The sequence below is a fragment of the Chlorocebus sabaeus genome, chromosome 21 (assembly GCF_047675955.1).
Source record: "Chlorocebus sabaeus isolate Y175 chromosome 21, mChlSab1.0.hap1, whole genome shotgun sequence".
Lineage (NCBI taxonomy): Eukaryota > Metazoa > Chordata > Mammalia > Primates > Cercopithecidae > Chlorocebus > Chlorocebus sabaeus.
This window is the reverse complement of record NC_132924.1, coordinates 26,706,433-26,721,140: the sequence shown is the minus strand read 5'-3', so window position 1 is coordinate 26,721,140 and position 14,708 is coordinate 26,706,433. Positions and strand designations below refer to the sequence as shown.

The following is a 14,708-nucleotide window of genomic DNA, read 5'->3' as shown; positions in this document are numbered from 1 at the left end:
TGTATTCTTTTTTTTTTTTTTGGTTGGAGTCTCGCTCTGTCTCCCAGGCTGGAGCGCAGAGGCGCGATCTCAGCTCACTGCAAGCTCCGCCTCCCAGGTTCACACCATTCTCCTGCCTCAGCCTCCTGAGTAGCTGGGACTACAGGTGCTCGCCACCATGCCTGGCTAATTTTTTGTATTTTTTAGTAGAGATGGGGTTTCACCGTGTTAGCCAGGATGGTCTCGATCTCCTGACCTTGTGATCCACCCGCCTCGGCCTCCCAAGGTGCTGGAATTACAGGTGTGAGCCACTGCGCCGGGCCGAAGAAATGTATTCTAAGTCCAAAATGATATGCATTATCCTGTTGAATAAGTGAAAACTTAAAAATTCAACCTATTCCTAAATTGAGGTTCATCTGTACCTAAAGCATGCTAAAGACTTTTGGCATTACTAACCCTCAAGTGAAAAACGGCATAAAAAGAAGTTAAGGACACTCCTTAAATCTATCTGGATAAAGTTTTCAAATCAAGCTTGACAAGTTCTATTTCCAATCCCTTCCTAACATTACTAGCCACTTCTCACTGTTATAAGGGTTCGTTTTGAGTTTCAAAGTTTTCCAGAAGCTGAAGTCATCAGTGTTGGTTTCCCTACCCAACAAGTACAATCCATCCTAGGAGTTGAAGTCAATTTTGAAACATACAGCTCTAAGCATCACATCCCCTTGCTTGAAAAGCCCCATGACTTCCCATTACACATATGTAGCCTACACGGGCCTATTTCCAGTCAATCCCACCACACACCCTTCATTCTAGATGCACTGGGCAACAATCCCCTAAAACCCCAAGTGTTTTAATGATTCTGTGCCTTTGTTCCTGCCTTAAAAATCTGTAATTTGTCCTTCAGAATCAAAAGAATTCAAATGTGGCATTTTGTACTGCTTGTCCAGCTATCCTAGCTATAATACCACTATTACGGCACCTAAATAGCTAGTTACACACATGCCAGTTTCCTCTGCTAGAATGCAACGGCCTCAAGGCTGAGTGTATGTGTAATTCATCTTTACACTACTTAGTATCACACCTGGCACCTCGCTGAGTTAAACGGTTAAATTACTATTACCTACAACCATATAAGAGAAATTATAGAATGCACTCAATTAAACAAAAACCTTAACACATAAAGATACTTTCTCAACAATCCAAATTATTTGAAGCATTCCCATTACATGAAGGTAAATATGTATTTTTAGATATACAATACAGTTATAGTACCTGGAATCAAAGCCCAGTTTCTGTATAGTGAACAAATGAAAAGACATTCTTTAGGATCCAGCTTGAGAAACAGAAAGCAGTCACAGATCCCACAAGCTCAGTTTCTTCTTCTTTCTAGTGCCTAGATTTTTGTGTGGATTACTTTGCATAGCTTCAAAGTCAACAACTATCTAAATGCCTATTAGATGCACAACACATTTTCCTAAGAACCAAGAACATTAAAGAAACATTAGCCCATATCTTTGCCCTTAAATATAAAATCTTCAAGAGATAAGATTTAGGTACATAAAATAATGAGAGAACACATTAAGCACTCAAGCAGATGGCACAAAGTCTAAGAACTATAAGAAACCTGAGAAGGCAGATCAGTAATGACCTTAGGGCATGGTTTATTAAGATGGTTAAGAAGATGGGGTCGGGGTGGGGGTGGCAGCCTCAAGACATGGATATAACTTAGGTGTGGATTTATGGCAAACAGCCAGAAAAGACAAATACAATACAGTCAGATATTGGACTTGGATAAAAGAATTCCCGCCACTAATAATGATGATATAGAATATGAATAACGATGACAATAATATGCTAATATTTACTAAGGGTCCACTCACTATATACACAGTCTGTCAGGCTTTCAGCACTCCATGAACAGCAGGAGCCAGACTTTCCCAACTAGTAGGCCTGGAAGTGCCAAGAATAAGAAAGCCAGAGTCCCTGGGGCCAGTAACCTCCTGCCTGGCTTCGAAGATACCATCTATTTACCCCACTGTGCCACACAAATGTTACCATTTTCTTTGCATGCTATTATGTGGAAGGTTGAGAAGCAGTGACATTGGTCAACAGAGAAACCAAGCAAGTTTCAGAGACAACATCATAATGCAGCAATAGAGAGCCACAGTGGTCCAAGCCCTGGTATTGCATTAGAATCATCAGTGGCACTAAAGATAAGAGGTGTTTGAGTATAAATCCAGGGCCCCTAAATCTGCACTCCAGGATTTTTTTTGTTTTTATAGTCACAAGTGATTCTGACATACAGTCAAGGTTGATTATCACTGGTACAGAGAATGACTGGGACACAATCTAGGTAGTTCCTCACAAAATGTAATGTGAAAATCAGCTTCTTGCTACTCTCAGTGTTCTGGAAACCAGCAGTAATTGTATCACCTGGGAGTAGCTGGAAATGCAGAGTCTCAGGTCCCATTCCAGACCTCCTGACTCCTAATCCACATTTTAACAAGGCTCCCAATCCACATTTTAACAAGATGCCTGAGGTGATTCACAGACACTTTAGAGAGCAATGTCAACACTGACAACACACTGGAATCACCCGGGAGCTTTCCACATTACTATGTCTGGCATGGCGGGGTGGTGATTGTGCAGCCAAGGCAGAGAACACCGACCTAGGAGTAGTGTGTTAAGCCTGCATTTCTGGGCCCCCACTCTCAGAGATCCTGATTCAACAGATCTCACTTGGGGCTTGGACATCTACATTTTTAACAAATTCTTGGGTGACTTTATACAGTCCAAATTTTGAGAAGCAGTGTCATTATGTCAGAAGGTCCAATAAGAAGAATATAGTAACATTCTAGGAGTAAAATGACCTGGAGACTAGTGATGAAATGGGCTTTATAAGGAAAAGGGAAATGTATTAGTAAATTCAAAAGATACGCTGAGGGAGAAGTTGGCAAAACTTGATAGCTGAAAATACTGATTAAGAAACGGAAAGAATTCAAATTCCTTTACTTTCCTGGTAAGAAAGTCATTCTTAAGAAGAATCATTCCTTAGGTTTTAGATGACTTTCAAGTTATTCAGCCTCTCAGAGTCTCATTTTCACCAAGTATAAAAGTAAGGGGCTAGTCGGGCACGGTGGCTCATGCCTGTAATCCCAGCATTTTGGGAGGCCAAGGCAGGTGGATACCTGAGGTCAGGAGTTCAAGACAGCCTGGCCAACAAGATGAAACCCCGTCTCTACTAAAAATACAAAAAATTTAGCTGGGCATGGTAGCAGGCACTTGTAATCCCAGCTACTCAATACTCAGGAAGCTGAGGCAGGAGAATAGCTTGAATTCAGGAGGCGGAGGTTGCAGTGAGCCGAGATTGCGCCATTGCACTCCAGCCTGGGCAACAAGAGCAAAACTCTGTCTCGGCAAAAAAAAAAGAGGGGTTTCTCTTTGGTTGTCTCCATCCCTAGCACTTAACGACCTTGAGTAGCTACCTATAGCTATTATCACTAACACACTGGACTCTACTCTCCCAGGTGGACTGTACAGCTATTTTCTGACAATTTTCTGTTTTCATTTTTATTTTCCTGCTCCCCAAACTACAAAGTCTCGGTAGGTTTGGCAGTTTCAATTTGTTTTCTATTTTGAATAGGGAAAGAAATCTATTTTGAATAGGAAAAGAAAGAATGTACTCTATTAATATAGATATTGAGTTTCAAAGTGAGAAGAAAGATTGCTTTTAAAATTCACTCATGAAGGCCGGGCTCCATGGCTCACGCCTGTAATCCCAGCACTTTGGGAGGCCGAGGCGGGTAGATCACCTGATGTTAGGGGTTAGAAACCATCCTGGCCAACATGGTGAAACCCTGTCTCTACTAAAAAAAAAAAACAAACAAACAAATTAGTCGGGCATGGTGGCACATGTCTGTAATCCCAGCCACTTGGGAGGCTGAGGCAAGAGAATCGCTTGAACTTGGGAGGCAGAGGTTGCAGTGAGCCAAAATCACACCATTGCACTCCAGCCTGGGCAACAAGAGCAAAACTCCGTCTCAAAAAATAAATAAAAATACAATTCAGTCATGATTTGAAAAAACTACTGCTCCTAGTAAGATCTAGAAATCAGTGCTCTACATGATGATCATTTTAAGGACAACTTTAGTTAATCAGAATCTCCTCCATGTATTTTGCATTAAGCAAAACTGTGCTTTCCAACAGTTAAGAAAAAATTAGAAAACTTAATTACAATGAAAATGTCTAACATCTGTTTGTCAGTTGCAGTTGAGAGAGCCCTTTCACATATTAAGCAAAAATGATCCAGGGGTGCCTTTGAGGCAGATACGGGTCACATTTTCCCATGAGGCTCAGGGGCACACGACTGGGATGCAGCTAGGCCTGGAGGAGAACTGGGTTTCTCTGACTCCAAGCTCAGGCTTGAAGATGTTAAGCACATTCAACGAAGAGGATGCACTGGCACACAGGAGGAAATGCCTTAGAAATCACAAAAGCATCAAGGACAAAACCGTTTATTTTAAAGTGAATACAGTATATGAAAACAGGAGAGCATGGAAAGTATATATCACCATCCCAAAGCGGAATATAATTAGGCTTCTAAACAGAGAAATACACTAAGTAAACGTTCACATATTTAAATATTTGTATATGTACAGATATTACAGTAGGCAATACTTAATACAACAACTACTCAATATAAGTGTTTTGAAGACAATAAATTCTAATTTCCCTTAAAAGTCTTATTCTCACATAATATGAATACAGATGTTACCAGAAAACGGTCCTGATCCAGACTCCAAGACAGGGTTCTTAGATCTTGCACAAGAAAGAATTCCGGGTGAGTCCAAAGAAAGTTCATTCAGTAAAGGAATAAAGAATGACTACTCCCTAGGCTGAACAGCAGTTTGGGCTACTGAACCAAGGATACTTATAGTATCCTTATACTTACAGTTTTTGATTCTATGCTAAACAAGGGGTGAATTATTCATGAGTTTTCTGGAAAAGGGATGGACAACTCCTGGAACTGAGGGGTCCTGCCCTTTTTAGATCATATAGCCTAACTTCCTGACATTGCCATGGCATTTGTAAACTGTCATGGCACTGGCAGGAGTGTCTTTTAGCATGCTAATGTAGTATAGTTAGCGTATAATGAGCAGTGAGAACAAGAGATCACGTTTGTCGCCATCTTGGTTTCGGTGGGTTTCAGCTGGCTTCTTTACCACATGCTGTTTTATCAGCAGGGTCTTTGTGACCTGTACCTTTTGCAGACCTCCCATCTTATCCTGTGACTTAGGATGCCTAACCTTCTGGTAATGCAGCCTGGTGGGTCTCAGCCTTATTTTACCCAGCCTCCATTCGAAATGGAGTTGCTCTGATTCAAATGACACTGACACAAACATTTCAAAATCAAACAGTAATCTACACTAGTAATTTTCATACATTAACTTTAACCTTATTTAAAAAATGCATTTTATTGTTTTAAGAACAAATAGCTAAATAAGATACACAACCAACATAATATGATCTGCTTCTGAGCTTGCATAGAGAAGCTGTAAAACTTTAGTAAACCTAATGGAAAAAGTGTAGAAGCTGCATCTCTCCACTAGAGTAAAAAGAGAACCACACACACGAATAACACACACCCAGGCCCATCATATTCAGCAAGAGATTTAACAAGTTCATTAACTGATAACCCATTCCAATGGTAAGACATGCATTCCCCTCAAACTGCAAGCTTCCCTTGTGTATCACAAGTCTTGTTTATCTTTTAATTTAAGTGACTAAGAAAACTGTGACAGATTTTACTATTTTACTGTGTTTGTTATGTCATTGCCAAACCAACCAAATGCAATAAAAATATTCAGATTAAATAGTTTTCAAAAATAATCATGTAAAAAAAACCCCGGAGACTGACGGGTTGACCATAAAGACATAAAAGAGTGATTCCCCCAAATAACCGAAGCCAAAGCAGTGTTCTTGCCAAAAGAGCTATAACGTCTTGGGACACATGAGGTCAACCTCCCACTAATGTGCCTTTGACAGATGCCTTAGACTTTAGATCTGAAACCTACAATTTACACAGATGTAATTAACAAAGCCAAGAGACCTCAACTTCAATCCCAAACTTCACCTGCTGAACTCAGTAATGATACTGGGCCATTCACCTGACCCTACTTTAGTTTTCTCACCAGGAAAGTTCTAAGAGGTAACCTTTAAGTTCTACATTTTTATAACATTCCCATGGATATGAAAGATGAGAAAAGAGTGAGAAATAAGGTCTCATTTTCAAAAAACAACAACTTTTTAAACTTAGTGGAAAACAATTACATAAGAACTTTATGATTAATATGAAAACCCGCAGAAAAAGATTCTGCTGTTGACAACTCCAGGACTGAAAAGCTACATTATAAAAAGTAGTACTTACTGTTAGGAAATAGGAAACGTATTTGCCCGAAGGGCATAGTAGTAGCACTTTGGGCAGATTTTAGTATTAAAACTATGGATAAAGTCTCACTCTTCTCAATTACAACAATCTTCCTAAACTAATAATTTGTCTAGATAACAAGTTTTCAAAAGTAACTGGTCAAGTGACTTAGAAACTGTGTTTACAATTAGTGCTACTGTAAACTAGTAGATAAAATCACACGCGTTCATGATCAGTACAATAAACCACGCTAGAACTTCTGTAAGTGGTCTTGGTGACAGCTACGCTATTATGTTAACACTTGCTGCTATAATAAAGTTAAAATTACAAAATGCCATCCAAACATTCTTTAGGTGATAGTGATCATGCTGAAAAACACACCTGACAATCAGCTACAAATATAGAGCAACATGCCAGAAAAACAGAAACAGCTATTCATTTAAGAGCCCTCGGGACAAAAATAATAGTGAGAATGCTAAGAAAATAGAAAGCAGTATTAAAGCACAAAAACATGCTATAATAGTTGTAGATTTATGTATTCTGAAAATAAATTATTCGCTTTTTAAATGTATTTATATTCAACGATTCTTGATTGAACTACGAAAGGTCCTCCATGCAGAACTGATATTCCCTGTGAAACAAGACTGCCCTTTATGAGATTAAACAACATCTGGACCTAGATACAGATGTAATTTTTACTAGCTTTGATGACTGGTAACCATTAGAACTAAATGGTTCTAATAGTAACTAAATAAAACTAGCAGCCTCTTCCCCTGGAAGAGTAATGTCCCAATGGTTTGGCGAAAGTGCAAGCTGATGCAAAAGAACTAGCAAAACAGAAATTTAGGATTAAACATATGAATAATAAAGCCTAAAGCTACCCCATTTGGAAGTATGTACACAGGTTTATGGTCTCTATGACAATGTAGATTTAGTCAGTCCTCCACATCTGTCAGTTCCACATCTGTGGATTCAACCAACATCAGATTGAAAATAGTAGGAGGCAAATAATACTGAACACATACAGATATTATTCCCTAAACAATACAGTATAACAAATATATACATAACATTTACATTCTATTAGGTATTCTAAGTAATGTGGAGATGATTTAAAGTATCCAGGAGTATGTGTGTACATTATAGGCAAATACTATGCCATTTTACACTAGGGACTTGAGCATCTGCAGATTTTGATATCAGAGGGAGGGCCTTGAACCAATCCCTCGGGGATACGAAGGAACAACTGTGCCTCATTAGCATGAACTTTAAGAAACATTAATATACCTAACACACTCACTAAGAGAAATTAATACAGCCTAATAGGATAAGTATTTACAATGCAAAGCAGCCACTGTTCATATATTAGCAACATCCAAATATCCATATGTACATAAAATTGTATGTGCTCTCAGTATTGATGCCCCATTATTGGCCAAAAATCAATCACAAATAGATAACATATGCTTATATTTATATAAACTAAACTCACCAAATTTGTTATTTGGATGCTAATGAGCATCACGTATTCAGACATCTTCTAACTGTATCTTTTAATAATAAAATATGTTTAGGTGATTATAAACATTCTTTAGACTTAGCCAGAAGTCTATTTTAGAAAGAAAAAAATGGCTATAAATATTAAATTCTTTAAAATCCCAAAATCCCACTGGCATGACTTCTGTGAATTAACAGAAACACACTCTCACAGTTGGTGCTCAGTTGGGTCTACGTGTCTGTTTGACAGCAAGCACACCAAGATGGCTTGTGTCCCTGAGCCTCATGCTTACTTGGCTTTTCTTGGCCCTTATGCCACCCCTAATATGCTCTTTCTACCTCTTGTTCCTGTATCTCTAAGTATGACCCTCTTTTCCTTCTTTTTCCTGGAGAAGGAAGAAACAAGAAAACTAACATTTATTGAGCACAAAATGTTAGGGTTTCTCAGAATTGGACTCCAGGGCTTCATTGCTTTTGCTGTACTGTCCCCCAGGAGGAGATGAAATATAGCATGAACTTAGGAAACACATTGCCTGGGTCAAATCCTGGCCCTTCTACATTCTAGGGGTGACCTTGGACAAGTTACTTAACATCTGTGTGCCTCAGATTGCCCCACGTGGTAAAACAAGCACAGTAATCATAGAGTCATGGTGAGGACTGAGTTAACAGTTAAATTAGTTAATCTAAAAGCACTTCGAATAAAGCCTGGCAAAGAGTAAGCCCCTATCAGTATAAGATGCTATTGTTTCCATAAGCATGGAAATAGAAGTTCAATGGGAATATGAATTCAATTCCCATTAATGTGAAAACCAATTTGCTGATGACTCCCTGTAGTATGTCTCTACTCAGACCTTTTCTCTCATATCCCACCACTGATTGGCATTTCTACTTGGACATCTCACAAATGTCCCAAAAGTAACATGTCCAAGATGAAATTCTTGACCTTTTCCTTCAAACCTATCCCCTCATCCATACCCCTAGTCTTCAGTCTTCACTATCTTGGTGAATGCCACATTATTTACCCAATTAGAGAAGCCAAAAGTGTACAAAGTATTCATAACTCTTACCTTTCCCTCAATCCAAGCCCATTTCATAAGTCCTATCATTTTCACCTCCAAAACACATCTCAAATTGACCAACTTCTCTCCATCTCCACAGCCACTGCCTTCATCCAGGCCAGCAACCTTCTTGCAAGGTCCCTGAACAGCCTCCTCATGGGTCTCTCTGCTTTTGTCCTTGTAATGCAACCACCCATTTCCCCAAGAGCAGATTTCTCAAAGTGAAAATTTAATCATGTCACTCTCCTCCTGTTCAGCATTCCTCAATGGCTTCCTATTGCACTGAGAATAAAACCCAAGCTCCTTTTCAAGATCTGGCCCAAGCCCATCTCACTTTGATGCACCTCCGCCCTCTCTTCTTTCAACATGCTAAGCTCTGCCCTACCTTTAGCACATGCTATTCACAATACTCTCTTCTTCTGTTCAGCTGACATCTTTTCTATCAGTCTCAGCTTTAAGGCTACCTCCCTAGAGGCCTTTCCTGACCCTACTTAAACTGGGTATTTCCTTTTTTTTTTCTATCTCAGCTTGTTTCTGTCCTGTACTGCACTCACTATGTGCAATTATTTTCATTTATTTACCATCCCCCCTTCTAGAATGTAAGTTCCGTGAAGGTAGGGGTGACAGAGTCTCATTCTACATTTTAGCCCCACCAACTAGCATCTGGCTTAGTAGACACTCAATGATATGGTATGATTGACTATGAATGAACTTACTGTGCTATTTTACATGTATTATCTCATTTATTCTTTACCACAATCAGACAAAGCATTTATTATCCCCATTTTAAAGGACAAGCCAATTAAGGGTGAGAAATATTAAGGGAGTGTAGAACAGCTTGAATGCAGAAACAGGATTCAAATGCAGGCCAGTGTTGAAATGGTTATGCTGCTTCCACCACACCACATTGCTCCCCCCATCTACTCCCCAACAGCTAGATTCAACTCTCTGCCTCCACCCAGTTTCTGACCACTTCTGCCTCTAAGAACTCACAAGTGTTTCCTATCATATGCGCTTCAAGGCTCTCGTAAGCTGTGGAGAATAAAAGCAGTGGTCCTAAATGAAGCAATTTTGCCCCCCAGGGTATAATGGCCAATATCTGGAGACATTTTCGTTGTCACTACTGGGTAGGTACTAGTGGCACCTAGTAGGTGGAGGGCAAGGATGCTGCTAAAATCCTGCAGTGCACAGGACAGCCCCCATGACAAAAAAATTATCCCACCCAGAATGCCACAATGCTAAGGTTGAAAAGCCTCGCCAATAAAGAACCAGGTTATAGCAGGGATACCCTTGTCACTGACCACAGGAACCAGGTGGGTAACGGGAATGAGTCAAACAGGACTGGTGCAAAGCGAGGAAAAGGTAGTTTTTATCATTCACTTTTTCCATACTCAGGTTCTTTTTTTATTGTTTTGTAAATCATATCTCATGTTAGTCTTTCACCGCAGACATGCTTTGTTTGCATGTCTAATGGGTATATCTTTTACTAGCACAATTGTTTCCTGATGGAGCACTGGCATACATAAATAGATCAACAGACATACAAACTTATGCTTATATATACTGAGTTGCATTTTGGAAGTGTGAACAGGTTTAATATAAAATGTATTGTTACAATGTGGGCTGTGGTCAAAAAAGTTTGGGAAACATTGTCAAGGTTTTATTATGTCACAGCCGCCTCTGCATGAGGAAGCTATCCGGTTGAAACTTCTAAAAATAAACATGCCAAGAACCCCTCTTTACAAATGTTACCACTACATAAGTAGCAAATAATGCCCCCAAATAAGAAAAACATATATTTATTAAAACAGACTTTGCAACAATGCTTAACACTGCCCAACAGTGGAAAGACCATGTTGGTAGGCAGTGAGTTCCTCATTAGTGATTAGAACCTATGGAGGAAAGCCCCGGTCAGTTTCTAACTCTTAAAAATGTGTGTCTCTATCATGGAGCTTCAAGTTACAAAATTACTTTCTAAACAGAAATGAATCCATTTCTGTCTAGCTTAATATTTAGTTGTTATAATTGTTCTTTTTTTGATCAGTTACAAATGAACTCTTGATGAACAAAAGAATATGCAATGCAATGTGGAAAACCAAACAGCTATTTTAAAGTCCCATACTGAAATACTGTATGTCAGCTCAACTCTCACTCATTCTGGGAGGCGGGAAGGAAACAGGATCCTGCTCCTCTCTGCAGGATCTGAGTGGTTTTTTGATGCTGTGGCAGGGCATAATCGTGGGGAAGAAACAGGTCTGACATCAGTCTATGAGGGTACAGAGCCAGAGAAAGAAGTAACCCAGGCCCAATCATTCAGCAGAATCATCTCTCAAGGTGCCCTGGGGCCTCATGCAGAGGGTTAACAAGGACAGTAAGTCTCTAGACCTAGGTCTGTTCATCCAACTTCCATACATCTGATGGCCATGGTCCAGGGTACACCCAAGAATACGGTCTACCACATTCACTGTACCTCCTTTCAACGCTCAAAGGGGCAAGTCAAGCAACGTGCTATACTGTTACATTAATACAAAACTGTATTTAGGTATGGGCATTACTAAATCCAAAGATAAGTCATTCAAATATAAGTCATGCATCCATCCAAACAAGATTCAAAGGAAATGCAATCAAAAAAGAAAATATGCAGAAAATAGCAATAATTATTATTATTCTAAGATTTGTTATTGTAACATCCCTGAAGAAGCAATGCCATTTTATATTTTACTACAAAGTGGTTAATGTTTATATTAGTCATTCAATAAAAATGCAACTCCATTCTGTCATCAGATCTCAAATCAGTGTCACACATTTGCTTTTATTACAACAACTACAATGTGTCAAGTGCTCTAAACACAAAGTATCTTCCCATGTATCACCCACCCCTTTTAGTTATGATCCTTAGCAGATCCCTGTGGATCCCTGTGGAGTAAATTCGCCATGTGATAACCCCCCACTAGCAGAGAAGGAAAGACTCACAAAGGAACCTAAAACTCAAACCAAACTGAACCGCTGTGTACTAGATCTGAAGGCTCTGCCTCATCCACTGTATCATGCTGCCTCCCCAAGGTGAGCTTTTCTAACCTGCACACTAGCCAGCTTTTCAAGCTCGTTAAGAAAAAAAAAAAAAAAAAAAAAAAAAGGACGGGCGGGGGGGGGGGGGAATGTGCTGGAAAAAAACAAAAAAACCAAAAAAACTTAGTTTTTCTAGGCTTGAATCTGCAATGGAAAAAAAAGTACCCTAAGAACAACCTTCTTGAGCCCATTAAAACGTACACACAGAGATGACTGGCTTTTTATGACTGAGTGGCTTTTAGCTGTGGCTGTGATCTCAGGGGAAGCCAATTTGCTGTGTCTTATTCCTTGACTTATACGTCTGTACCCCAACTCCTGGCTAAGGGAACTTTGAGTCACTAAGGGAATTTGAAAATATACTAAGGGATAAATCAACAGTAATTAAACAGTTCAGTAGCCAAAAGCCCACTTAGGCATACAGAAAAAGCAATGTTAAAGCATTTCACTAGTTGACTTAGAAAAATTAGGCCTGTTATCCAAACCGCTATAATTTTCCTTATCGAAATGTCAACCAGGAAACAAAGGAAACCTGAAGTCAGTCCGAAACATATGCTTCAACTTTTTTTTTTTTTCAGCACATCATTACACATCATCCATTTGGTGCATGGCAGAGGGAGGGGAGGAGAGCCCTCCTCACCAAAGGTTCCCAGGCCAGCAAGGAGGATTAAGGCTCGGGCGCCCCAAACACAACGCAACCTAGAAAGTGACGTGTTGAGGGGAATCACAAATAAAGTGCCACCGGCGGCGTTTGCGGCCAAGAAGAAAAAAGCACGCTAAAATTTAATTATAAGTTTAAGCAACTCTCTAGGACATTGAACGTGCGTTTGCTTTGAGCTCCACGGAATCGTTTCCAAGCCAAAGCAAACCATCCCGGCGGTCAGAGGCCGAGATAACGGGGAAGGCGGCCGGTCGTGCCAATCAGCAGCGCCCAAGTCTCGTTAGCGCAGACCTGCCGCCCGCGGCCAGGCCGGGCAGCTGTTGATCCCCGGGCCATTCTTTTAAAGCCCAGGCAGAGCGCGGGTGGGAAGCGTGCGAGGAGAGCTGAGCCGGGGAGTTGGGGGAAGGAGAAGGTAAGAACGTCCCACAGAAAAAGTCGGAGAGAGCTGCAAACTGGCTGGTCCGGCCGGCTGGGCTCTGCGCGGCGGAAGCGGGAGGAGAGGGGAAGGAAGGGGAGGAGAGGGGGCCCGCGTCTCAAAGTTCCGCGTCCCGGCGGCGCCCGCGCTCGGGCTGCTCACCTAACAGGAGCGTGGTCCAGGTCCGGCCGCGCCCCGCGCGCCGCAGGCCCAGAGCCCAGCGCAGCCGGGCGGCCAGGCGCCCACCGAGGCCGCCCCCGGCGGGCGGCGCGGCGGTCTCCGCGCGGGGCCCCTTCCTGCCCGCGGCGCCCTTGCGCCCTGGGGACGGCGGCGCGCGCTCGGGCCCGGGCTCCCCGGCGCCGACGTCCGGCGCCCCCCTCAGCGGCGACTGCGAGACGCGGGGCGGCTGGGGCGGCTTGGGAGCCGCCTCCCGGTGCTTGTTCCGCGCCTGCAGGACCATCTTGGCATAGTCGCGCCCGCTCGCTGCGCGCGCCCGGACGGCGGCCGGAGAACGGCGGGCTGGCTGGGCGGCTGGGCGCCGCTCACTCTCTAGCGGGCGGGCAGAGGGCGGGCCCGTCCCTCCCCGCGGGCCGGGAGGCGGGGAGATCGCGGAGGCCGGGCGGCTGTTGCCTGCCTAGCAGTACCGCCGGGAGGCGGCGCCGGACTCGCCAGCCCGCCGCCGTTGCCGCCGCTCCGGTTGTCACGGCGACCGTGGTACGCCGGGGGGCGGGGGCGGGGACACCCTGCGAGCGGCCACGGCCCCGCCCCCGCCGCCCCTCTGCGCCGGACGCGCGCTCCAGACTGGCCAGCGCGCACGCGCGGACTTCCGGCGCGGGAGGGGCCCGACCCCGCTGCCGCCAGGCGACCCGCACCTCTTCGGGGCCCGCGCAGGGCTCGGCTGGTGCGAAGACGCGGACGCAGACGCGGACAGCCTTCCGGAGGCGGCAGCCCTTCCATTGTGGGAGTGATGGGGGCCGAAGGAAGAGCCCTCTCAGGGATCGGTGCGCTGATCCAAGTTTCGGAGCCTATTAAGGCTGCGCGTGGAGCCCGCGAGGGCGAGACGCGGCGGGGCAGGGAGAAGGCGCCCGGAGCGGCCACTCAGGGGCGCTGTGCGTGTGCCCTGGGCGCGTGGTCGGCCCCGCCGCTGTGAAGCGGACGGATGGCAATCAAGTCACTGTCTCCGTTTACTCCCCACTGTGTGGTCGCGCAACTTGAAGCGCAGCCCCTCACTCACCGACACGAAGAACGGGCGCGACCCGATTTAAAATAGTAACAGAGTATTAAAATAGCAGCCAGGAATCTCATGGGTAGCTGATAAGGGCTGAGACACAAGTGTGAACTGAAGACCAGGGTAGGAGCCAGGCTGAAGGTGATAGGATGGATTGGCTGGAGCAGGAAAGATCATCAATAAGTACGTTGAGTTTGTTATACTTGCTGTAACCTTGTTGCTTAATAGAAAGCAGGAAAACTTTGCGTTGATAAGATAGGAAATTTTAGTCGAAAAATATGCTTTCTTTTACATAGCAGAATGCACGAGTAAATTAAACCCGGGAAAATTGAGAAAATCAGGTAGATCCCAGTTCTCCTTCCACCCCTGCCTTCTTT

The 14,708-nt window shown here is 43.2% G+C and overlaps 1 protein-coding gene across 1 annotated transcript in view; it reads right to left on the bottom strand.

Annotated features, from left to right (window-relative positions):
- The window catches only part of DPY19L1 (dpy-19 like C-mannosyltransferase 1), a 111,591-nt gene extending 97,897 nt beyond the window's left edge, over positions 1-13,694 (bottom strand). Inside the window, exon 1 of the mRNA XM_073008970.1 lies at positions 13,266-13,694. Within this exon, the coding sequence (XP_072865071.1) occupies positions 13,266-13,563 (298 nt within the window). The 5' untranslated portion in view covers positions 13,564-13,694. The remainder of the gene's footprint in view (positions 1-13,265) is intronic.
- Between the last annotated feature and the right edge of the window lie 1,014 nt (positions 13,695-14,708).